Here is a 25,967-nt window from a genome sequence, read left to right as displayed (position 1 = left end):
CATGATTACTGGATGAGGACTGTTAAATTTGCTTTCAACAAATAGACATTTTTATACGGACTAAAAAAAAAAGTTACAGTAAGACAATTTTCTTCCACATCAACCATGGCCTGCTTAGTCTCCTCCATTTTTGAACCTGCAGTTATAAAATATATTAATAATAATAAAAGGACAATAATATTTTATATTATTATTATAAAAGCACACAGCGAATAACAGGTTTCACGCGCTTTAACGCATAAAAGGTATTGTTTTTTTATTTAGCAAGCCGTAACCATCTAAATCAGAGATGGAAAATACCATTTACAGCCAATAGCCTACAGGTAATTTCCAAGGAAATATATGTTTTGTCAAATTTTTATAGCCTCTTATAGCTGCACCTATTGGCCGATTTCCATAAATGTTTGTATGCTTCTTTACAATCATACGTCGCATGTGCTCACCTAATTTCATAAAGTTCTACATAAATAAGCCATATTTTGTGATTTGCCAAAGAAATATATAATTTTACACCTTTTTAACAGTTTTAGCATCACCTATGGCCTGATCTCCATAAAAGTTTGCATGCTTATTTAGTCATATTTCACCTATAAGTGCTCACTTAATGAATGAATAGTTTGCAAAAGTAGTTATATCCTATTTTTTCGTAGAGCAAATCAGAGATGTGCGTTTTGTTCGCCATGAGCAAAAGATTCCGACCATGAGCGATTTCATACTTTTGATCACTGAAGCGCCACCATCAGGCCGACCGGGCGCGACTCTCTACGACTCAAGGTTTGGTCCGCCAGATCACTTTTTTTTAGCAGAAGGCCGCTAATTATACTAACAGAAACACAGTACCGTTCAAAAGTTTTATTTTTTTCTTTCTTTTAATTCAGCAAAAATTCATTAAATTGTTTAAACAAATACATTAAATACATTTTTAATGTCTCAATTATAAGATTTTCATTTAAAATAAATGCTGTTCTTTTGAACTTTATAAGCTGAATAAAATTATCACCATTTACATAAAATATTAAACAGAACAACTTCAAAATAATAATAAAAAATGCTTCTTGAGCAGCAAATCAGCACATTTCTTCATTATACAAAATATTTCCCCCTTATTAGTTATATAGAATATTTTATTATAATTTGTAAAAAGCTAAAGCAGTGAAAATGTAGTTAAAGTCTCATACGGTGCTTTTATTTTCTTCAATTTAATGCAACAACAATATTTGTGTGATTAAAAACATCTCTACTAGACACATCTCAATCCAATTCTCATAATGCACTTCTGGAGGTCTGAGGTGATGTGCTTAATAATTCTACGCCACTAGAAGCACCAAATAGAAAATTGTAACATCGTCTCAACCAATGGTGAGAGTTAGGGATTTGGCTACCCATTTTTTGTAACAACAGAAGTTTGCTAGAAAATATATTACTTTTGCATTTTAGTTTTAATACTGAAAGCTTTTAATGCTTTTAATTAAACACTTCACCATCTAATATCTAATGTTTCTTATGTATTTAAAAAATGTATTTGATCATAGCCCAAGCAAATATTTCCATATACACGGAGTTTAAAAACACATAAAACTGTACCGCATTCAAATAAAATGTATAGCCGGATTAAAATGTACAGTCTTTTTGCATTTATCTGAATAGCCCTGCATATTGCTACGTGCAATAGAAAAAGCATTTGACCTGAATCATACCTGTTTGACACCTACACCTGCAGCCGTTCTGCAATACCGTGATTTCTGCTGTGCTCAAATGCATCAGTATTACTGTGCGGCTTTTTCGCATGTCTGCACTTCTCCGCCGCAGGTCTCGCACTGCAAGGCGGCCGAGCGATAGGCCTTCCACACCACAGCATCTTGGCGGCACACCGTTCCCCCACCTCTCCTTTCCTCCGCCTCGTCACGGTTGATGTCTCCTACGCAGACCCAGCCGCCCGACGTCCCACTTCCAGTGCGGCTGCTGCTGGGACTGACCGCCCACTTCGAGTGGTCCTCTGTGGCCTTGAACGTGACGCTCTTGGCCGGGGAAATGAGATCTACGTTGAGGACTTTCCAGCTGTCAGAGCAGTTAGAGGGCAGGAGGCCTGTGGAGCGACGCCAGAACTGAACCAGCAGGTCGGACTGTAGCGCAGGTGCCACCCAAGAGTGATACAGGTCTGGTTATCAATGAAACAGTGAAAAAGTAATAATTACTTATTTTTTTTATAAAATGCATACACTGGAGTATGTTTTACACATTCAGTCTTTATACTTCTGTTACTTGCCATTTCTTAAATTTAACTTGATAACTTTCTAAGTAAATCCTACACCAAATTGTTTTCAGTGTAGATGACAGAGCCATGTGTATAAGTTGAACTTTTAACTTGCATGTGTTTTATTGGGTAAAAAAAATCTGAAAAACAGCAAAATGCATCACAAGATTTAAAGGGATAGTTCACTTTGAAATTAATTTTTGGTATGTTTTAGTTTACCTCAAGGGCATCCAAGATGTAGGTTTTGTTTCCGCAGTAGTTTCAATTTTGATATTTTTAGGTCAAACCGTTCTTGTCTGTCAGTCATATAATGGAGGTCTATGGTCACCACTTCAAAGAGCATGCACAGAGAAGCCCAAATTAAACATGATTTAATGACTCGTAAATGTAAGTACACATTGATGGCCTAAGACACGAAACGAGGGGTTTGTGTGAGAAAACGAACAGTTTTTATATCGTTTTTACCTCTTGTAACCACAGCCATGTGAAAGTGATCTGAGGGCGTGGGCACGTCGGTCTGCGCAAGCGCTGGAAGTGATCTCTCGCGCCTGTATGTCACTCATTGTTTACACCGAGGTTTCAGAAGTGCTACCTTTCACTGTGAAGATCTAAATATATTTAGATATACAGGAAATCGCAATGGAAGACGATTTCAATATATCAACAGACAACCACAACCGCGCGAGAGATCACTTCCGGCGCTTGCGCAAACCGAAGCGCCCGAACCCTCAGATCACTTGCATATGGCTGTGGTTACAAGAGGTAAAACGATATAAATACGGTTAGTTTTCTCACACAAACTGCTCGTTTCGTGTCTTAGGCCATCAATGTGTACTTACATGTACGAGTCATTAAATCATGTTTAATTTGGACTTCTCTGTGCATGCTCTTTGAGGTGGTGACCATAGACCTGCATTATATGACTGACATGAAAAGAACATTTGGTTTGACCTAAAAATATCAAAATTGACATTTCTGTGGAAACAGAGACACCTACATCTTGGATGCCCTTGAGGTAAGCTAAAACATATCAAAAATTAATTTCAAAGTGAACTATCCCTTTAAAATGCAGCCAGATTTAATAAACAGGGCAAACTAGCCTGACCGCAAAACCAAAAAATTCTGAGCCTAATCTACTGGCGATGAGCAAATTAAAGAAAAACACAGCAGAAAATTTCCATATAAACCAATGCGATCTACCGAAAGCAGAACAAATTAACATCTGGTTTAAGACATGCTTCTTTTGGCTGTCATAAAAGGCAAAAAAAAGAAGTAAATTTACTTAGTAAATCCCCTAGCATGATTTATTTAAACACTCTCCTCCCATAAATGAGCATCTGAAAAGGAAAAATGCATGCATATGCGATAAGTTCAGCCACAAAAATAATCTTGTCCACGCCTTTTCGGTGTAAATGTTTCACTGTGTATCTGTGTTTTTTTTTAACACCAAAAGAGTGTTTGTGCTGCCGCAAGCTGTTAGTAAATGTGTCCCTAAGATGTCAATCTAGTACATATTTGCATAGAATAACTATTAAAAAAAACTGCAAACAGATGCAAGAAAAGATCCTCAACATGACCAGAACAGATTTGTTTAGCAAATAGAGCTAAATGCTTAACTCTTGATGGTCACACATTTGACTGGATGGCATTAAAGTGTCACCATTACATCAGTTTTAAAAATGAGTCTTACCATTGGCAAATGATGCACCTTTTGCAAAGCTAATGAACTCCGTTCCAGCCAATGAGAGGAGTGATATACTGCGATTGGATGGGGAGGGGGAGGAAGTGTTGTCCCATCTGCCCAGTGTGTGTTTACAGAGCTGAGCCATAGCAGGAACAGCAGCCGCCAGGGACGCAGGGATGCTGCAGTCGTATATGTGAGGCTGATTGATCTTTAACTGCTCACCTGTAAAAAATAGATTATGCATATAAATAAATGTATATCATTAATATAATTAATATTATTGCTAATACAGTTCATTAGTCTAACTGTGGGGTGGTTATGGCCACAGCTAAGCTTATAATAATATATATATATATATATATATATATATGAAGAGTTCAGATGCAAAAGCCTCTAAATGCCATTTGAAATTTTCTTCTTTAATGATGATTTTTATCAAACTTGTATATTTAAGTTCAGTAATTTCACTTAAATAACAAATAATAGGTAATTATCATTGCCATTTAAGTGAAATCACTGAACTTAAATATACAGGCTTGATAAAAATTATCATTCTCGAAGAAAATTTCAAATGGCACTTAGAGGCTTTTGCATCTGAACTCTTCATATATATATATATATATATATTTAAGTTTTGGTGTCTATTACAATTTGCTCCCTGTTTTATAAAAGAAAAAGGCTGTGTACCTGTACGTCTGAAATGTACAGCCTTGACTGGCTTATTTATTGAGTTTCTCAACCTTTCTTCCTTATCTGACCCATCAATTCCAAGCCTTGGAGTGTCCAATAACAAGCTAATGTTTGATTAGGAATAGTTTGAAATGTGTACTGTTGGTGTCCCTCCAGGAACAGGGTTATTGCTTTGTTACTATTATTGGAAAGTGATAATACTGTGATTTATAAACACAAGACTGAATGGACTCAAAGAGCAGCACAGTAGTAGGTGTTGTCACTATGGTTACTGTGTCAGAAGGATTACTCTTTAACAGTCACTATGGCAACTGCATCCCATAAATGTTTTGTCTTCAGAAATTGCATATCAAAAGGTTATTTGAGAAGAATTTCACGCAGCGTTTCTAACATCAGACACTCTTTAAAACAAGCATATGAAAAAGTAAAACATACTAGTCCACCTCATTCATACATGCAGTCATGCACATTAAAGTACACCCAAAAATAAAAATAGTTCAATAATAAATTAAATTATTTTTTTTTAAGAATATTGGTAACCAGTTTTGTTGTTCCATATAGGTTTGGAACAACATGAGGGTGAGTTAATTTTGGGGTGGACTGTCCCTTTAAAGTGTGTTTAGACTAAAACACCTAATGCAAAATATGTTCAAAACATGTGCAAAAACTGAATACGTATCTATTGCTTTAGGGTAATAAATTAAAGAGCTCATTCTAAACCATCACAATTTTTGATTAAAAGGCCATATTATTAACCTTTTCCATTTTTGGAATATACTAGAATTGGTTTTCTTGCTCGAATGTTCAAAATACACATTATTTTTCGCATATTTGACATTGTTGCAGCACCTCTCTTACCAGTGACATGTCCGTTCCCAGAAGAACACTCAAGACTACAATCGAGTCGAGTTCAGAAACTGCGCGCACTGATATAGAGAATAACTCCCTCTGGAGGGACTTTAAATGCATTGGAGGCGTACCTATGGTCTGAAAGCGCTCAAAAGGATATGTGACACAGATGAAGTTCTGTCCATTACTTATGCCAGAACTGGGGTATGAGAACTGGCCAGCTGATTTAGGAGGGGGGAAATGAGGTGTGCTGTGGACCAACCAGAAGCCCTGCTGCTTATCAAAGACAACAACCCCTGGAACAAAAGAAAAACTGTGTATTAACATGATCCACACAATAAATGTGCGTTTGTGTGCCTTAAATAGCAGTTAACTGCACCTTTGGTGTGGCCACAAATCCTGCTTGCACCTTCGAAAGTCTTCTGTTTTGGTGGCTGGTCATTATACATAATGTATCCAACATCACCGCCCTGGAAAAAGTTAAAGCTTAAAGCTTCATCATAATAAACATGCCCTTGTGAAGAGCATGTGATATAAAGCATAAGTTCCTCTTTTATTATGAAACAGTTATGTGCACATATATAGCCATTTTAGCTTCTTTTGTGCATGTTTGTTAGCATGTGTGTACACCGAAAAAACACTTATGAGAATAAATTAACTAAGTCTCTGATTTATGCCACTTTTAAATGTAGTATAATTACATAGATTTTTTAGAATTAAACCTTGGAATGTACAGTAAATGCCAACGCAGTGTTTTAATACTTCTGCAAAATGGGGAAAATATGCAGACTACAGAACAGGATAAGCAGAGTCATTTCTCTAAAATCAGCCAGAAAATGACTGATAATGAAAATATTTGGGGGGAAAAACAAAGTTGGCAAAAATTGGCATTTCTCTTTTTTTAATTTAGCAAACAACTTTATGGTAAAGTCATGTTGTGCTATCATAATTGCATAATTGGAGGGTGAGCTGTACCTCATATAAAGGCCCTACTGTTCTACCAACACTACTTTGACTGTCATTGACTAAAGTCTTCCCGTCCATCCATCCCTCGCTCTCTCCATCCATGAAAAGATACTTCAGCCCCTCCTGCACGGGGGAATGATGCAGGTGTGGGAGTTTATACAAGTAAAACCTGCAAGGAGAGACAGAAAAGAGGAAAATATGACCCCATCACATGGATGAGTACATTTTACATGCTAGATCTATGTATTAACTTAAGTAAATTAATTAAAAAAAAAAAAATTACATGATTTTTAGATGTGAATAAAAGCCTAAACTCAATCTGTTCATCATATAAAGGGATCAGGTCTCTTCAGAAAATGTGAACTAAGATGCTAAATTCATATGGATTAGTTTTAAAATCTCTTTATGAACTTTTTGAAGAGTCAAAGTGGTAGTTGCGTAGCTGTCAATGGAGGGACAGAAAGGTCTCAGATTTCATCAAAAAGACCTTCATTTGTGTTCCGAAGATAAACGAAAGTCTTACAGGTTTGTAACGACATAAGGGTGAGTAATTAATAACAAAATTTTTAGTCAACAATCCTTTAAATGGGTTTGTTGTGAATAAGCTGAGGTCAATGAAACTATCATTGAAATAAATTAAAACAATGGCATTTAAAGTAGTTATTGAAGTACACTTTTCAAATGTTTTGGAGCACTTACATTTTTAATTTTTTTATATATATATACATCTCTCATCCTCTCCAAGGCTGCATTTATTTGATCAAAATCACCATAACTTGGACACTGCTTGACATGACATGTCAACTACCCATCATCTTTGATGTCACAGGATGTCCTCTTTGAGATATACAATGCTGTGGCATGTACAGGTTTGACATGAAACATACTGAATAAAACATATATCCAGAATGAACAGATGAACTGTGTCCCAGTGGACTATGACTGTGTGATTGAAGATGTTGCATGTTATGTGTTTCTATGTCATTTAAAAATGTACAAACCAGTCAACAGGTTTCCCCTCATCATCATAACATGAGATGGATGAAGAAGCTCCTGATGCATGAAGGAGGAGCAGAACATGAAGCAACATGATGAAACTTAAAGAACCTGAAACAGTACAATAGTTTCTTTGAGTCTGTCGGGGAAAAGCAAGTGTACAAATACAATAACAAACATTCTCAACAACACCACTTTTACACTAGTACAAACAGTCTGAATATTAACGGGTAGCCTATAAAATGTTTTATTACTCCTGTCAGTTTTTTAGTTTAGGCGTTGTATTTGCTTGTGGTCTAATAACAAACTGTGACTGAACTCCAAATAGCTGCAATAATGATTAGCCTATCGAATGTTTTAGCCTACCTTAACGAAGGCAGGCGATCTGCAGAGACAGAAGTAACTGAATCATTTCAGTCCTTCCGAAAGCGAAACTTTTTCAAACTCGTCATGTTGTCACATGTAGCAGGTTCACTGTAGACGTCGAATTAAAAGCGAGTAGAATGGTAGAATCGCATTTAGCTGAACCCAAAATGGGCGGGAATTGGTGGCCATGATGTTTTCATAAATGTTCGGATAATAAATATATTCTTATTTGAACCATTGTGCATTTTCATTTCAGTGTCTATTAGAGTTTCCCAGTGTCATTATTCATGCGTTTATTATTATAAACAGCGTTGGTAAAACAGGGAGAGTTGTCATGCTATATGTGTTACTTTTCTCAGCGCCGTCAAGAAGAACCAATGTCTGTCGTTTGTGATGACTGGGTTAGTGGTAGCGAGGAATAGTTGTTTAAAAAAATATAATGATATATGATTTTTTTTTTTTGGTCTCTAACGCAGTAGCACCTCATTGCAGAACACGAGATCCAGGGGGCGGAGTCGGATCCAGATCTGATCTGAGGGGTGGAGATCGGTGGAGATGGGTTTTGGGGTGGATTAGGGATCAGGGGGTGGAGCTGGATAGGTACGTAGTCTAAGGTGGGAGGAGTTGGATCTGCATTCGACTCCTCCCCGTGGATTTCACGTTATTCAGAGCCCTAGTGCCGTAGTGCGCCTCCTGGAGGAACCACTTTTTTGTGATTTACAACCGTATCCATCACTGACGTTGTGCAAGTTTTTTTTTTTTAATTAGACATTAAACATTACATAGCTATAAACAATAACATGACATTCAAAAAGACAACAATCCAAGATTTTCTAAAGTTATTTTAACATAAATAAGAAACTAAAATAAAAATAAAGATCAAGGAAAAGAAAATTTAAAAAGTAAAATTTAAATACCGGGGATAAGTCTAACCAGTGATGTAGTGGTGCCTGGAGAATGGAAAATGGCTTGATGTTGTCAGAATGTGGACATTTTTTTTTTTTACAGCAAGGGTTAACAGTGCAGTTATTATCAATAAAAACTGTCACTAAGAGTGAAAAATGTCGTCCTGTGTTCCGTCTTTTAAACTTCTCCTCAACGTGCATGCAGTGTAAATAAAGCATTGCATCAATGAAATGATAGTAAAGTCAGTCCACGGCCACGCCCCCATGCTAATGGTACCGCCCACGGCGCAAATTACAAGACGAAAAAAAAAAATCAGTTAGATTTCATTTATTCAAATGTTTGTTTCTGATATCACAATTTAGCACAAGTAAAATAGAAAAAAGGGAGAAAATGCAAATATACATTGATAATGTAACTGGAAAAACAAGAAAAGTGAATGTCTGGTTTCCATTTTTTCATTTGCATTTTATGGTCCGAAAATTGAATTGTGAAGTGTTACACGGATCAACGGTGCATGCACCAACATGAAACGTGCCAGTTTGTAGCAAATGTTAGAAGAACAATAAAGTATTTCGTTAATTTTTAATGATCCTAATGAAACAATGTTGAAACGTTATAAAATGTTTGAAATCCAAAGAGAACCTCGTAAAAATCATTTGCATCTGTATGAGGTATTCACCCTCATGATGCAGCCTAAGGGAAACCACCGCAGTTAATTCAACGAAGTAAGTATTTCTTGAATCTCTTTCGTAACTTCCCTATTCTGTTTTTGTTCACTGGAGACAGAGACTGAAAAATAATGGCCTAAATTAAGAGAAGAATCATCAACATCTGTGGGGAGAAAAAAACATTTCACCCTCAGGCCTTTTGTAACTCTATCACATGTTTCTGCTGTTAGTAAGACGAAGAAAGTTATTAGTAGGCTACATATCTGTGCATAAAAATAGGTAGACATTACCTATATTAGTGATATGCCAGTGTCTCATAGAGATTTACAGTCACATTCATTTGTGAAGCGGTCAGTGGTTTACAAATATGGTTATGTAAAATAGGAATCAGATAGCCTAATGATGTCGGCTTCACTTCATGTTCAAATGGATGTCTAAACTCTTTTGCTTTACTATGAATAACTGATGTTTAGTCAATTGTGGATTTACTAAATGAATATTAGGAAGGCTATTTGATTAAATGTTCTACTGCATCTCCTTCTTCATGCCAGAAGAAGTCGCTATGGTCTACTTTAAACACTGTCCTCATCCAGCCTGAGGCTATGGAGGATTTCTGAGAAGTGTTTCACTTATGGTTAATAATATGATTTTACATCAACTTCCACCGTTAAACTATTGTTGCTGTGGTAAAGCCATAGCTATCGCCAGAAAAAAATTGTACTTTTTTTACATCCCACCACAGTTAAAAGCTTGTTCCTGTAGTTGCAGTTAATTTCCATAAAAGATCGTTTTACTTGGCTACTACGATTATACAACAAATACTATTGTTCCTGTATAAAAAAAACTGTTCATATTAGTTAAGTTCACTTAAAGAAACACAGTAAGGTCTCATTTGTTGACATTACTTAACAAATTAATTAACATTAATAAACCTGCCACAAGCAATATATTGTTGCAGCATTAAACTTGGTTAATGTTAATTAATAAATTGTCCATGTTAGTTCACAGTGCATTAACTAATGTGAACAGATACAATTAAATCTTAAAACGTATTATTAAATGTTAAGCCAACATTAATAAATGCAGTAGAATTGTTAATTCTTAGTCCTTGTTAACTAAAGAAGTTAACTAACAAATAAAACCTTATTGTAAAGTGTTACCAAAATAGCTTGGTGGTTTTAAATCCAAGAAATTCAAAACTTCACTTCAAATTGTACATTTTCATGACATCTCCAAAACAGATTTTTTAACTTTGAATGAAATGACTAATAATAATGACTGAAAATTACAGTACATATATTCCACGTGTCATAGTCATGTAATAAAACTATAAGAAACTTTTTGAAAATGACAAGGCTACGCTATTCCTTTAACTATTCCTTGCCTTTAACATAAGAAGAGATTTTCTTCACATAAACATTATGGCCTTTTTTATTAAGAAATTGATTAAGAAATGGAGCAAAGTAAATGTGGTATATTAAAAGAAGTGCTTCACGATATAGTACCTCAGTTCCCCTAAACATGTGTGTGTTTGTGTGAACAGGAGGGATGTGGATGTCAGCAACTTGTGGTGATTGCCCTGTGCACCTTGCTGAAGGTGGAGTAGAGTTTCACTGGAGACAGAGACTCAGAGAGAGAGAGAGAGACAGACAGGCGATGGCCAGCCTATCACATCCTTCAACTTCTGCTTTCTCCGGCTCAGCGTCCTACGCCGTGCGCACTCGGATCTCCCTCTTCAACAAATGTGCATTCATGCATCCACAGACGGCTGGGAGCGTTTGCTAAGAACATCAGAACCAGGTGCTGTTACGTCAGAAACAGGTACTTTTGTGATAGTTTTTGAAGTCACTTATTGTCTTTCCTGCTTTTACACACAGTGCTGAGATGTGGGTACGCGTAATTCTGACCTTCATTTACTCTACACTTCTCCTGTCAGGTAATTTTGGACAAGTATCTTGTATTTTTATAGTGAGATGTGCATGTGATTGCTTAATGCAGATGCTCTGTGTCTTACAGTATGTGCTCTTTTGTTACAGTACCTGTGTGCCCTTGCTGCACTGGTTATTTATATTGTATTGATCCATGTTTTTTCCTGTTGTTATCCCTGGCATCAACAGCCCACACCTTACTGAGGTCAATGCAGGCCTCTGATTACTCTTCTGTTGCTTTATAGGAGTCAGGGCCAGTCAGTGGCTGGTGTATTTCTCCAGGACGGACATCTGCGTTTGGGCTGGGACCACGGTTACCCTGCCGTGCCGATACGACTACCCCTCGCCCTACAGCTTCACTCGGTTCATGTGGTTCCACATCTCTGTGGAGGGCCGGCGGGAAATCGCCTACCATACTGACGGGAATCAGTTGAGCCCCTCGTACAGGGACAGGGTCAAATACTTGGGGGGCCACAAAAGATGCAGTTTGCAGATCGCAAACGTGAAGCTGAGCGATGCAGGAATGTACCATTTCAGATTTGAGACCGACAACCAGCAGGAGAGATGGACGTCTCCCGATGCAGTCACACTCTCCGTCACAGGTAAGGACACACTTTAAAGATTGAAAGTGGGTATGAAAATATTTACCCAGTTACAACTATTCAGTACTGTTCAAAAGATCAAGGTCAGGAAGATTTACAATATTTTTATTCAGCATATATGCATTAAAATGATCAAAAGGGGCATTATAGAGTTATAATATTATCAAATATTTCTATTTTAAAAAAAATCTTGTTCTGAAAAAGCTTCTGAAAATATGTATCATTGTCTCCACAAATATATTAAGTAACCCTTACTGTTTTTAATATAGATAATAATTAGAAACGTTTCTTTATCAAATCAGCATAGGATCATATGTGACACTGAAGACTGGAGTATAATGATCCTGAAACTTCTGCTTTACATCACAGAAATAAATTACATTTTAAAATAGAAATGTTTCAAAATATTACTGTTTTCGCTGTATTTTGGTCAAATAAATGCATGCAGCCTCAATGAACAAGAGAGACCTCTTTAAGAAACATATTACTGACCTCTAAAATTGTAATGATAGTGTAACCCAGACAGCAAACTGACATTGAATCAACGTGGAAATGACGTCTCTCATGACATTGAAACAACGTTGATTTGCTCATCGAATTAACGTTGAACCAACGTTAGATGCGGCATTCTTCAAAGCTAAATGTTGTTGTTTCGATGTCATATTTCCAAGTTGATTCAATGTCAGTTTGAAGTGGAACTACCTGTTAATTCGACCAATGGCTGTCAGTGGGCAGGGTGGTTGGTGTAGTAATGCTGCGTTCCAGGCAGGTTTTTGAGCACGTAAATCACGACTTTAAACCACGACTTACGACTTTGTAGCATTCCAGGTCATTCACGTCAAACTATCTAGATGTAAACAAACCAGCATGGCGGACCTTACGGGGGCTCACGCACATTTGTAATAATTTCTAACGCCAAAGGTGCTTCCTTGTTTATTTGTGGGAAACTGAGGAGGAAAAATAGCGCATGAGGCAAGATAAGCTGTTATACCTTTTATTTTACTTTATTTGTATTTTTGGAAATGTATTTGGTATTAATTTATCCTTGCACTCAATGGACGGAAAACTAGTTAACATTATATTGTCGTAAGTGTATTCTCACCGTGTACCGCCTGCAGAAACGCTGCATCCGTAGGGGCTGTCATTGGTTCGCGGGCTATGTGGCGTCAGAACTCGTAACTGGGAGTACATCGGTCTAGTACGAGCTCACGGGTGGGAAGTCACGGGTTTGACTGCCGTTCCAGTGCACTTTCACGGGTATAAGGTTGGCATAAGAGTGTTTGGGAATATTTTATAAGCAATTATATACACAAGCACCTATAATCGCCCAAGCAACCACGTAGCAATGGCCTGGCAATTATCACACTCAAATTTTATTCCAAAAAATCAACACATTCTCACCCCAAGGTGTCACCTTTTGACCATGCTTCAATATTTGACGCTTTAGGCGCCCTTTGGCGTCAGTTACGTGACGCGATCCTACGACGTCATATAACTGACGATAAAAGGAAAATGTCAGTTAGATGATGCGGTTAAGTTTACACCGTGTCCTAACTACACGCGACGCGATAAAATTCCAGCGGCAGTGTGTCTGTCCACACGCGACTGTGAGATGCCACACATTCAGAACAGCGTGTGAGCAGAGTCTCTCTGTGAAAGACTGCACTGTTGGCCCACACTTGCATTGGAAATGGGTAGGACATAATCAAATCAAGAAATAACATTATTAAAAATCAAAACATTAACAAAATATACTCATTGACTAATTTTGTTATGAAGTACAGTTATATGTTTGCATAGAATTCATTTTGAACGCTGTATTACATGCTTTCATCTAACTGACGCTAAAGGGCGCCTAAAGCGTCAGATATTGAAGCATGGTCAAATGCTTCCCAAGGCGTCAGATAGGTGACGTCTTGGGGGTGAGAATAGGCTGAAAAAATCTATTCATTTGAGAACTTTTTCTGTGTATTTGCTTATTTTTGTGGAGAAAATCCATCTAGCTGCCCCTGTAGTAGTATGGACCAAATGCAGTGAAATGTTGTCCTGGTTCCAGAGCTTCAGGTTCACATACATCCACCGAGAATTGCCAACATGTTTGCTGCTGGTGAGACCGTCTTCCTGAGCTGTGTGGCGCGAGGCTGTGCCGCATCTGGCAGGAACTTTGCTCTTTATCAGAATGGGATCAACTTGGGGCAGTCCAGCAAGCTGTCAGCCATCTATAACTTTGACAGCCAGCACGCAGGCACCTACACCTGCCGCCCAATACCCCCTCAAAACGTGCAGTCACCGGGAGTCACCCTGGCTCTTGGATGTGAGTATAAAATATTTATTGTGCTTGTGGACAAAATAAAAAACAGTCAAATAAAGAATTTAAACTCTTTGAAATGTTATTTAACAACTGGAACTTGTTTAAACACATTGTTCGTGACAGTTTTGAAAAAAAAAAAATTTTTTATGAAGCTTTATTTGTTTATGTCCCAAACCATTGCACACAGTGATAAAAGCAGTGTAAGTGTGCGCAGTTGAGTTCACTTGCATTTGATCTCTTTCTTTCTGTGTCTTAGACGCTCCTCGCTACACCACGGTGCAGATCACCCCTCGAGAAGCAGTCAGAGAGGGCGATTCAGTGACTTTGACCTGCAGTAGTGATGGAGCTCCGCCAGCAGAAAGTTTTGCCTGGTTTAAGGAAGGAGAGAGTGGCAGCATGCCAGACAGCTTTAAACCGGAGCTGAGACTGTGGAGTTTGGACTACAGGGACCACGGAGAGTACTTCTGTGTGGCCCGTAACCCACTCGGCACAGACCGGTCCAGACCGCTTCTACTCAATGTTACCTGTAGGTTGCCACCATGTTTATCTATCTTTAATCTATTTACTGGTTTGTTTGCATGCATTTCTACTGTGCATATAGAGGTTTTCTAACTGCAGCGGCGTGCAGTTTATCAGTGAATAGGTCAAAGTGACCGCCTTTTCTTTCTTTTTTTTTTTTTTTTTTGTGGAAATGTCACCAGACATTTCAACTTTTCACCTTCCCTAATTAGACACATGTTTCCAATGTTGCTGAGCTTATGACTCTGTGAGTTTTTTCAGTTGCTGGTTCTTGTGTAATAACTTTAATTTTGGCAGGACATTATGTCACATTGTCACACATTGTCTGCCAACCTCCAATAGATCAAAGTTCGAATCAAGTGTACATATTTAGGTCAAATATGCCGGGAAGCCACATGATGCTTAGTCGTGAAAGGAGTATTTACTTCCTGTTTTCACTTGCTAAGTCAAACATCAGTACTAACATTGGTCATACTTAGGGTTAGGGGTTAGTATTAAACATTGGTACGTGACTTGGACAACGTTGTTTATGCCATAGGCATGACTGGTACCTCAAATAGTGTAGTTTATGTAGGACAAGTGTGCTACTACGTTTAAAAATTTTCAATTATCACCAGCCAAATTATAAAACATCCGACCAAGCTCAATTGGCGTCCGACCAAGCTCAAGTTCTTTTAGCGTGAGCCAATAAGCAACCACTCTGTAAAAGGCATGCAAACCGATTATCTTAAAAAAAGTAAAGTGAAATAGGAATAGTATTGTACTGGCAAATGCTTAGATAGTTCACTTACACAAGAGTTATAGTACCTAAAAAGAATAAATACAATTTAAAATTGTTTTGCATGCTGCATGTTGAAGTCTGTGTGTGACTGGTCAATGGCCAATTGCAAGATATTGTCACAAATATAGAAGGATTGATCAACCCAGTTAAAAGTGTTTATCATTATTTGACATGAAAAATAGACTAGATAATGATTTATTAGAAGCTGTAGATGTTTTCTTGTTGCATCACAACATCAAGAAGAGAAGTAAATAACACAGTCTCATCCCAAGAAGTCATATAACTGACGTCTTTTGACCATACGTCAACATCCGCCTTTTTAGGGTACCCTTAAACGTCGGTTACATCACGATCCCGGGCCGTCATACAACTGACGCTTTACCTTTAACGTCGGCTAGGTGACGGGGTAGGTTTAGGATCCGATAACGTCAACTAACCGACGTTTAAGGGTACCCTAAAAAGGCGGATGTTGACGTAGCCTATGGTCAAAAGACGTCCCAAAACGACAGTTATACTTGGGATGAGACCGCGCTGAAGTATATTAATGTAAATGTTCCAAATGTCCATCCAAACAGAACACTAATCACCATAATGGTGAGTTCAGACAAAACATTTCAGGAAAATCAACATAATTTTTTTAAGTCAGCTTATATGACATTCTCTCAAAAATTCAAGATGATTTTGGGAAATGAGCGAATGCATATAGAGAAAGATAACTGCAGAAGTGGAGGGAATGAGTGAAAACAAAGTCTATTTAGAATTGATGCGCCTCAACTTTTTTCTTTTGCTTCACAAAATGGCGCTCAAATCAATTAATCTTAACTTGGGTTTTCTGAGTAAACAAGTCATAGTGTGTGAATAGTACAGATTACTAGATTTTTACAATCAAGTTTAGACATTAAGTAAAGTTAATTGCTAGTTAGAACAAGAGTTATTAGTTCACATAAAAAAAATTGCTGATAATTTACTCACCCAAGATGTCCATGTCTTTCTTTCTTCAGTGCTTTTATATATTGCAAAATATACTTGTGTGTGTTTCCAGACTCCCCAAAGAACACAAGAATCCTCATCAGCCCTAAAGGAGACATTATGGAAGGTTTTGCTGTCAATCTGACCTGTAGCAGCAACGCCAACCCTCCTGTGGATCAATACTCCTGGTACAAAGTGAACGGCGGGCAGCCCTGGACCAGAGGCGCCGCGCAAAATCTCACCTTCCTTAGTGTGCGTTCCCATCATGCCGGACAATACTACTGCACTGCATGGAACGTGTTTGGCATGGAGACTTCAGCCACTATTTCTCTTTCAGTGCTTTGTAAGTTCATATATTATAAACTCTATACTGTGTGTATGCCTGTGTGTGAACTACTTATTTCACCACTCTCTCTCTCTCTGTATCAGATGCCCCCAAAAACACCTCCGTGTTGGCTCAGCCTTCCCCTGTGATCGAAGCGGGCAGCTCTTTGACGCTGACCTGCAGCAGTCAGGCCAATCCGGCGGTGGAGAACTACACCTGGCACCGGATCAATACGGCTGACGCCTGGGAAACTCGATCGGGTCCCAGCTACACCATTGCTGAGGTCAGCCCCAGAGCCAGCGGCCAGTACTACTGCGAGGCCCGCAACCGCATAGGGGCTCACAGCTCGCCTGTTCTGACGGTGAAAGTTCGAGGTCAGTACCTTACACAATTACTGTGTTCAACAATCTGTTTATTGTTTGTTTGAGGATCAAACATCTACCTATGATTATTATTTGGATTAAAGGTGCATTATGCAATATTTCATGTTAAAAATACCCGTTTTTCTAACCCATACTATTGCCTGATGGGCTGAATGAGGCCTTCTCTGATCACTGCGATTGCCTCTATAATCCTGTTCAGTAAAATAAATAAGAGGGATTCGGGACGGAATTTGAGACTGGGCGTGACGTCATGCGCGTTCACGCTCACCTAGCTATGTCTGGCAGGGTTGTTTATTCGCCGCCATTGTCCGTATCAGCGAAGACAACTCGAAAGACAAAACTTTAGTCAACTTTCGACAAAAGTAGAAGATGGATTCAAAGAGACCGGCTTGTAGTTCATTCCAAACCCCAACGCAAAAGACAAAGAAAATAAAACTTTTGTCTAGTGCCAGGCGTCAGAATAAGACGAGAGTCAACATCGGGAAGGCTTTCAACAAACGGAGAGATCTCCGGTCTGCTCTAGGGTTCAAAAGGGATCCTATACAAAGTTATAACTTATATTGTTTATGAACGTGTTTCCATAATAATACAATCATAAGTGGATAGAGTAAGCACATAAAACAGTTCAACATAGAGATAGATGGAAACAAAAAACGAAATTTTCCCCTGTAATTTACTCAAATGCCTTTCCTTTCATATATTTAAAATGACTTCCAGATTTATAACTTTATTACCTCTGAAGACATTATGACTGTAACAAAAGATTTGTGCAGCTTATGCTCCTTTGGTTATGAACAGCTCGTGCAAGTGTGCGTTTGTGGTCTATGAGAGTGCACACCGGGTTGCAGTTTCGCTTGTCACCAAAGGGGGCGTAGTTCTGCAAAAACTCAGACCTCTTTAAAAACTCTTTAATAAATGTAATGTTTTAATGTAATGCTTTTAGAACATTGATGTTTTTTTTATCATATTGCCGTCACTGCTGATTTTTTTTTTCAGAAACTGATACTTTATTCCACAAGGACACATTGAATTGATCACAAGATACCGCAAAGACAGCTATTATGCTATGTTTCAAATGCCGTTCTTTTTAACTTTATATTCAAACAAATCAAAATGTATCACGGTATCCACAAAAATATTAAGCAGCACAACTGTTTTCCAAATATAGTTAAATAAATATAGTTACGCCTGTTAGATGTTATGTATTTGTTAATCAGGTGATTGATGTGCATGATTGAGTTGAAGTGTTTTTTTTTGTCCAGGCCGATTGAAAGTGATCGCATTGGCGTCTGCAGTGGGCGTGTCTATCGGACTGATCTCATTGACCGTGGTCGTCATGATCAGGTGATTGTGTGTTTATGTGCTAAAATGGTGAATATCTGATCTTCTCATTTGATCTCACACACATCATTTCACGTTTCTTTTGCAGTAAAAACATGCATCGTGTCGACACTGAAAATCGTGAGGAAGAAAAACAGGTAAATGTGTTTTTTTAATATATTTAATTCTGTCATAATAGGATTTGAATCTAAAATTAGCCTATTAATCAAATGGGTTTTTCCTTTTAAAAAACAGTGTTCACCAGTAGTTGATTTACCAATGGATGAAACTCTGTTCAGCGAATCAACTTCGGAGACGTTTCTTTTCAAAAGCACAAAAATGTCAGATATCCCGGTAAGTTTTCTTAGTTTAAATATGTGAATTTGGACACAGTCTAGATATTCTCTATCTGGACTGTGTCACAATTCACATATATATACAGTATATAATACACACTAAAAGTATGTATGCTGGTGTAAGGATGTTTTAGTAAGAAATGGTCATGAAATTATAACACTGTAATTATCATTAGCTAAATTTCCAATCTCAAATTAAATCATTACAACTTTCAGGATGGGTTATACATTTAAAAACTGAGCACCTTTGTTCAACATAAAAATCTTACCCTCATCTTTTTCAATTGCAAAATTTACTGTAATTATGGTATGAAAACTATACGAAGCCATAATAATGACATACTAAGTCAACTTATCAAATTAATTACATAAGCCATAATTATGACATATGCAAAGTAAATAGTCATAATTATGACATGTTAAGTCATAATTTTGAGAAAAAAACGTTAAATGAAATTGGAAATTAGGACATACTATGTCAAATTATGATAAATTCAAACTTGACACAAGTCATCATTTTGATTTAAGTGAGATAGTTGGATTTATGACTTTCCTAGTATGTCCTTATTTGAGTTTTATATCATAGTTATAATTTTTTAATCTAATAATTTGAAATTCCACAACTGTCACATGTGGAGTAATTTGTAATGCACTAATTGTAGTCTTGATATTAAGAATGCATAGTATATGAGTTGGTCCATACTGCACAAACTCATGTGACACATGTTTTATGTTGTGCCTGTTTCAGGAGGAGCCAGAGGAGATGTATGAAAGCAGTTACCCATCCATCGTACCCCTGAAAGAAGCTCCTCGGAGCACTGAGGAACAGAGACAGGTCAACTACATTACGGTGCATTTCTCTCGCATGCCCAGGTTAAACACAATTACACCATCCACGTGTGCTGGTTTGCGGCAGTCCTCTGTCATATTAAAACAAGAGATGTTGTGTTTGCCATCTTAATTTACAGTCTGGACCAGGTGGAGGTCACAAACATACCTCTAGATGGAGGGAAGAAGCTTAAAGATGGTCCTGATGTTGTTTCCACCAAGCAACCGAGAGAGGGGATGGAAGAGTCTGGAATCTAAAGCCAGTGAATTGTGAAACCACACAGGGATTTTTTCTAAACTACATGTACTTATAGAGCATGTGTGGACCACTTGATGTAGCCTGAAAGTCAGAGACTTGAAAAAAAGACCACACATGTAGATGAAATCACATGTAATTTGCTCTAATAAAATTTCAGTTGCTCAAAACAGATACTACTGTTCAAAAGTTATGGGGTCAGTCATTTTTTTTAAATGTTTTTGAGTCTTTTGTGCTCGACCTCTTGTTAAATTTTCTATATTAAAATGTTATTCCTGTGAGAATGAATTTTCAGCATAATTACTCCAGTCTTCTGTGTCACATGATCCTTCAGAAATCATTATAATATGATGTTTTGCTGTGCAAGAAACATTTCTTATTATTATCAATGTTGAAAACAGTTGTGCTGCTTAATATTTTTGTGGAAGCCTTGATTTTTTTTTTTTTTTTTTTGCTGATATCTTTAAATCGAAAAATCAGAAGATCAGCATTTAGTTGAAACAGAAATATTTTATGACATTATAAATGTCTTTACCGTCACTTTTGATCCATTTAATACATCCTTGCTGAATAAAAACATGAATTTCCTTCCAGATCTTACTTCCCCAGTACTTTTGAACAGTAGGGCAAATATGTGGTGCGAACTTCTTGTCCTATAGATTTGATTAAACTGATCATAAAAAAATGCCATTTAAACATTCAATTTAATTGACATGGTGTAACGGTTGTTCCTGACAGGAAGCTCCAAATAAAAAATAATTTCTTACAATGATAACATAAAGTATGTTTACTTATACATTCTGGCAACAATACTGTCATGTTTTAAGTCTTTTTGTCACATTTTGAGTTTGTTTTCCAGTAATGTGAATGTCTGTGTTTCTTAAGCCAGGACCACACTGTATGAATTTGGCCACGATTTTGCCATTTGAGAAAAATTTAGCAAATCCTAAAAGATTCCTAGGCTAAAATCTGAAGTCTTTGATCGTTAGTTTGAGATGTTCATCAACAGCCGATTAATGACCGTTGCAATCAAATTTGACCTCAGATGAAATTCTGGCAGTGTCAGAAGATTTGACTCAGTCCTGCAGTTTGACTTCTACTACGACTGTCAAATTGTCTTCATTTTTCAAGACAAGCCATGAGCAAAAAATGTTAGAGATTTCTTTGTAGCCACCATTTCAATCCCACTTGTAATGCAGTTCACATCACTGAACGTGTCATTGTCAGAGATCTTACAGTGTGTCATGGCTCGCAGCGATGGTCATGTTTGCACAGTCTGATATACTGCAAAAAACATATTGTTGGTTTAACTTAAAAAAGTAAGCAACCTGGGTTGCCTTAAAATTTGAAGTTGACTGAACTGGAAAAAGTGAGTTAATACAATGAAGGAGACTCATTTAATCATCAGAAACTCAAAATAATAAGTTATCTCAACTAAATAAGTTATTATAAAGTTGATTTGACAAAAGAAAATATGTTATGATAACAAATCTTGAAAATATTTTTTTTACAGTGTAAGCAGCAATTTTTACACTTTTTACACAAACTAACACTTTTTAGTTTACTTTACTTAAAATGGATGTAGCAGCAGTAAGAATTCTCCTTTTACAGGGGAATCAGTCGTTCGATTAGGGTCTAATACACAGGCGTTCATGGATTCACAAAGTGTGCTCCAAAATTCTAAATTCTACAATCACATGGAAAATTGGGTTTTATAAACAGCGATTTATAAGTTAAATAGATTAAATCGATTTAAACAGTGAACACAGTACCAAGTGCTTTGTTAATTGAGTTATATGCCAGAAAACAGACGTCAAGCAGTTTTCTATAATTTACAATGTGAGAATCCATAATACATAATATAATTCCTGCTGACTTCATAAATTCATTACTTTCTACTACTGTTCTTTGTTCTAATTTATTTCAGGCTCTGTTGATCAGTCCCTCTTGTTCAGTGGAGGATGGTCATTGTGTTTTTGCCAAGTAAGACATGTTCCTTGATCAACATCTTTTGTTGATCCTGGAACAAAATTCCTGTCCAAAAACACTGTATTTAATTACTTAATGTGATTCAGCAATTGTATACCTGCTCATTTGTCATCAGTTTTGCCGTGGAATTCGTAACAACCTTCTAATACACTTGTTCTAAAGCCTAAATGCGCCGACTTCCTCTTTCTTCAATGTCCTCACTTCGCAACCTTAGCCCTTAACACTGGTTGTAACCCTAAACTTGACATTAACCATAAACTTGTTCCTCATACTGTAAAAAAAAAATACTTTCATGATTTGTAATCACAACATTTTTTCTTTTGTCAAATCAACTTAGATTTATGTAGTTCGGATAACATAATATTTTGAGTTTCTGGTGATTAATCTCCATTGCATTAACTCAATTTTTCCATTTCAATGAACTTAAAATTTTAAGGCAACCAGGTTACTTATTTTTTTAAGTTAAACCAAAAATATTTTTTTACAGAGTGATGTTTTTTTTACAGTGTGAATTTTGTTCCAGAATCAACAAAGATGTTGATCCAGGAACATGTTTTACTTTGTTAAATGATGTCGGCAACATGCAAAATGTAAGACACGACATGATATATAGCATACATTATGTTGTTTGATCTGCAGAATATAATATAAAAAGATAAATAATATAGATGCAGAAAGGCTGTAAATGAATGTGAAAGTAGCATACAGACAGAAAAGAAATGACAGTGTCAGTTTTGGTCACAGCCACTGGTTATTTTTCTCATCCTCTGTGGTAAAATATATATTGACTGCTTGTTTAAAGTGATCTTGACCTCGCTCTCCTGAAAGACAAAGCCATTTTCCATTAGTTTCAATAAGACCAGTAATGATGACAAGCAAGAAACCTATTGATTAAGTGCTTTGCTTACTTGGACTTGTATCTGATGAATATCACAATGCCTGCTATTGCGATAATGATGACAATTACCCCAAACACAATTCCAACAGTAGATGAAGATGCACTTCTTGCTGTGAGGAATTGAGGACAATGTAACTCTTCCAAATATACATATAAATGTGTGTGTGCCATATTGATTGGTCACTGTTTCAAATTGTTTTTTTTTTTTAAATAAAACAAAGAATGAGTCATGAAAGCTGGACAGATTTCTCTGAGGAAGTGTCTCTCGTTTGAGGAAATGCGTTTTCTTATGTCATCTTGTGAACGACAGACTGGCCTAACAACGGAAGTTGCTTTAAGAGTAAACAGTGGAAAACAGACACGAAAATATGAAACACATTTGAATTATTTCAGAATACAGAAGAATGACCTTATTCAATTATTATAAATGGTAGCTTCACATTACTGTTCCATTTGTTAGCATTAGTGCATTAGTTAACATGAACTAACAAAGCATTTAGCAATCTTAGTTAATGTTAGTATCAACACTTGCTAATAAAACATTACAATAGAAAGTTTTATGGACTTGAGCTAACATGAATTATTAATAAACAGTTGTATTTGTTAACAAAGATGAATAAATACTTTAACATATAAATTGCTAGTTTAGGCTATATTAGTTAATGCATTAACTAACGTTAACTAATGGGACCTTATTGTAAAGCGTTACCATATAAATAGCCTAATCAACACATTCTCACCCCAAGGCGTCACCTTTTGACCATGCTTCAATATTTGACGCTTTAGGCCCCCTTAAGCGTCAGTTACATGACGCGATCCTACGGCGTCATCTGACGCTAAAGGAAAAGCGTCAGTTAGATAACGCGGGTAGGTTTCACAGACAGTAAAAGAAATGGACAGAGCGATCTCATTGGAACTCCATTGAGACGATTGAAGCCTGTTTTTGGCGATTTTTTAGCACTTCCGTCCCTGACGCGCAGACTCAAACATTGACTACGTAATATGACGAGAGCAACCCATCTGTCTTCTAATGCTGTGGCATGAGAAATCTGAATCATTCCCTTCCGAAACATACAGAGGCGGAGAGTGTGAATAGTAGCCGTCCATGAGCTAGGGGAAGGAGACAATTCTGCTAGGTATTCTGATTAATTATTTTGTCATTTTGCCTCCACGTTTCCACGATTGTGTGCGAGCTTCTTCTCCTGTCCATACGGTAATTTCTCAACGGTGCGACAGAGAGTCGCGTGGGTATGACGCAATCGTTAGCCTACTTTCACTAAACCTGCTTCTACGGGGCCATAACATAAGCTACAAGGTAATGGAGCATTTTATACATTGTTGTGTTTCTTTAGAAATAAATAAAGGACAAATGGGGTCTTCAAACGCCTCAGATGTAAAGTTATTCGCTGTCAAAGTGACGCCAAAATGAATGGGAGTCAATAGGAATGCTAACGCAAGTGAAGTTCTGCTACAAGATGGCAGCTCCCGCGAGGCTTCAACTTCCGGTCGATGGATTACCCCCTTGGTAGGTTTAGGTCTGTGGTAGGGGTAGGGTTACACGCGATCCTAGGGCGTTATTTAACTGACGCTAAAGGCCGCCTAAAGCATCAGATATTAGGTGACGCCGTGAGAATGGGCTTTTAGTTGTTTTGGTCTAAAATATTTAATTACTTTAGTTTATAGGGTCTAATTCTCACTTTTAACATTAACTATGACTTTTTCCTCAATGAACTCCTAATAACTGCTTTATAATAGTTATGGTGGTTATTAAAGGATGCAGAATATGATCAAGCAGAATAAGGCATTATTACGTGCTTTATAAGTAATAAACAATAGTAAGAATTGGACCCTAAACTAAAGTGTTACAGTTTTATTTTACCCTCAGCACTGGCAAACGTTAAAAATTTAATTATCAAAATGTGCAATTTAAGTGCACTTCTCAGTATGTGTTGAAATATTAACATGTCAGTTAATAACTGCTCTTACTTTGTACGTGATGATGTGTAACGGTAACCTGTAGATTCACTCCTCTCTGTCCTGGTAGCTTGGCCTTCAGGTGGTCGGTGATGAACCGGAACATGTACACGCCACTGTCTGCTGACCTCAAATCAGATATCATCAGAGAACAGTTTTTGCTCCCCGTCTGCCCAAAGTACCTGATGCGGCCCTGATACGAGGGCTCGGGGAATATCCCTGCACTGTGGTACACGTATCTCGGAGTGATGCAGTGGCTTTGATTCAGACACCACATCTCTGACAGCACTTTGTGTGGTACTCCCTGCTCGGACTCCTCAGGGAAGTCATAGGTGCACGGCAGAACTACAGAAGACCCAAGAGGAGCATAGACTGGATCATTAGGAACATGCACTATCCAATCGACAGCAAGGACGCCTGAAATGGAAGCATGAGTGAAATAACATTCCCATCTGTACCTGAAAAGCAACTTTTAGTCTTTAGAGAACTCTTCTGATGTTATAAGGCTCACCTGATAGAATCAAAGATGTCAGAATCCAAATGCCTGCAAGGAGCTTCACAATCATGTTTGCTCCCTCAAGTAGGCTGCACACTGAGCAATAGCAATGAAGACATCACCCTTGCCTGGTTTTGAGTTCCTCCTCCTCCTTTGTCGTCATTTACTTACTTCCTATTCCCTTCTTTTTGTTCTTTTTTCATGTGGTGCATCTTTTATTTTTGTATCACGTCCTATGTTATTTTATGACCAACTACAATCTACACTCACCTAAAGGATTATTAGGACCATACTAATACTGTGTTTGACCCCTTTCGCCTTCAGAACTGCCTTAATGCTACGTGGCATTGATTAAACAAGGTGCTGAAAGCATTCTTTAGAAATGTTGGCCCATATTGATGGGAGAGCAAAATTATCCTCAAAATTACTCTACTCGCTTAAATTAATTAATTAACATTCAGTTTGGAGTTCAGGAGATTGTCTTGACCAATACCGCACCCCTAAATGCACTGAAGCAACTGCCATGTGATTGGTTGATTAGATAATTGCATTAATGAGAAATTGAACAGGTGCTCCTAATAATCCTTTGGGTGAGTGTATAAGGCTACTAATTCATTTTAACAGTTTAAAATGAATATTACTAAATATTTAAT

General features: G+C 37.3%; 3 protein-coding genes across 5 annotated transcripts; 1 reads left to right on the top strand and 2 right to left on the bottom strand.

The window, feature by feature from the left end:
• Window positions 1-1,396: 1,396 nt before the first annotated feature.
• dnase2 (deoxyribonuclease 2, lysosomal) lies at window positions 1,397-7,964 on the bottom strand. Its single transcript, XM_039685178.2, has 7 exons — window positions 7,806-7,964; window positions 7,445-7,550; window positions 6,453-6,612; window positions 5,857-5,947; window positions 5,609-5,773; window positions 3,945-4,160; window positions 1,397-2,158 (listed from the first exon to the last, which is right to left on the bottom strand). The coding sequence occupies exons 2-7, from the start codon at window positions 7,531-7,533 to the stop codon at window positions 1,767-1,769; spliced, it is 1,113 nt and encodes a 370-aa protein (XP_039541112.2). The 5' UTR covers window positions 7,534-7,550; window positions 7,806-7,964; the 3' UTR covers window positions 1,397-1,766.
• A 3,106-nt stretch (window positions 7,965-11,070) lies between these two features.
• LOC120488108 (B-cell receptor CD22) lies at window positions 11,071-20,102 on the top strand. Of its 3 annotated transcripts, none has more exons than XM_089117997.1 (12): window positions 11,071-11,179; window positions 11,257-11,315; window positions 11,553-11,909; window positions 13,966-14,223; window positions 14,477-14,746; window positions 16,563-16,832; window positions 16,919-17,188; window positions 18,460-18,541; window positions 18,627-18,675; window positions 18,773-18,871; window positions 19,622-19,708; window positions 19,842-20,102. In XM_089117997.1, the coding sequence occupies exons 2-12, from the start codon at window positions 11,264-11,266 to the stop codon at window positions 19,893-19,895; spliced, it is 1,848 nt and encodes a 615-aa protein (XP_088974123.1). In that variant the 5' UTR covers window positions 11,071-11,179; window positions 11,257-11,263; the 3' UTR covers window positions 19,896-20,102. The 3 variants fall into 3 exon arrangements, with proteins under 3 accessions (XP_088974123.1, XP_088974122.1, XP_088974121.1); XM_089117996.1 differs by having other exon boundaries at window positions 19,622-19,723; XM_089117995.1 differs by having other exon boundaries at window positions 11,072-11,179; window positions 19,622-19,746.
• Window positions 20,103-20,642: 540 nt separating this feature from the next.
• Window positions 20,643-25,865, bottom strand: LOC120488135 (myelin-associated glycoprotein). Its single transcript, XM_039684637.2, has 4 exons — window positions 25,330-25,865; window positions 24,831-25,235; window positions 22,855-22,954; window positions 20,643-22,767 (listed from the first exon to the last, which is right to left on the bottom strand). The coding sequence occupies exons 1-4, from the start codon at window positions 25,382-25,384 to the stop codon at window positions 22,743-22,745; spliced, it is 585 nt and encodes a 194-aa protein (XP_039540571.1). The 5' UTR covers window positions 25,385-25,865; the 3' UTR covers window positions 20,643-22,742.
• Window positions 25,866-25,967: the final 102 nt, after the last annotated feature.

Source organism: Pimephales promelas, chromosome 12, assembly GCF_988280905.1.
Source record: "Pimephales promelas chromosome 12, fPimPro1.hap1.1, whole genome shotgun sequence".
NCBI lineage: Eukaryota > Metazoa > Chordata > Actinopteri > Cypriniformes > Leuciscidae > Pimephales > Pimephales promelas.
The sequence above is the reverse complement of the archived record's forward strand: the minus strand, read 5'-3'. Positions and strand labels throughout refer to the sequence as shown.

Excerpts from the sequence above, each read along its gene's own strand:
- LOC120488135 (XM_039684637.2), bottom strand. The coding sequence starts at position 25,384 with ATGATTGTGAAGCTCCTTGCAGGCATTTGGATTCTGACATCTTTGATT. Across the intron at positions 25,236-25,329 it reads GACATCTTTGATTCTATCAG|GCGTCCTTGCTGTCGATTGG; the intron begins GTGAGCCTTATA and ends CTTCCATTTCAG. Across the intron at positions 22,955-24,830 it reads TACACATCATCACGTACAAA|CAAGAAGTGCATCTTCATCT; the intron begins GTAAGAGCAGTT and ends AATTCCTCACAG.
- LOC120488108 (XM_089117995.1), top strand. The coding sequence starts at position 11,264 with ATGTGGGTACGCGTAATTCTGACCTTCATTTACTCTACACTTCTCCTG. Across the intron at positions 11,910-13,965 it reads AGTCACACTCTCCGTCACAG|AGCTTCAGGTTCACATACAT; the intron begins GTAAGGACACAC and ends TCCTGGTTCCAG. Across the intron at positions 18,676-18,772 it reads ATCGTGAGGAAGAAAAACAG|TGTTCACCAGTAGTTGATTT; the intron begins GTAAATGTGTTT and ends TTTAAAAAACAG.
- dnase2 (XM_039685178.2), bottom strand. The coding sequence starts at position 7,533 with ATGTTGCTTCATGTTCTGCTCCTCCTTCATGCATCAGGAGCTTCTTCA. Across the intron at positions 4,161-5,608 it reads TGAGCGCTTTCAGACCATAG|GTGAGCAGTTAAAGATCAAT; the intron begins GTACGCCTCCAA and ends TATTTTTTACAG. Across the intron at positions 2,159-3,944 it reads AGGTGCATCATTTGCCAATG|ACCTGTATCACTCTTGGGTG; the intron begins GTAAGACTCATT and ends ATTGATAACCAG.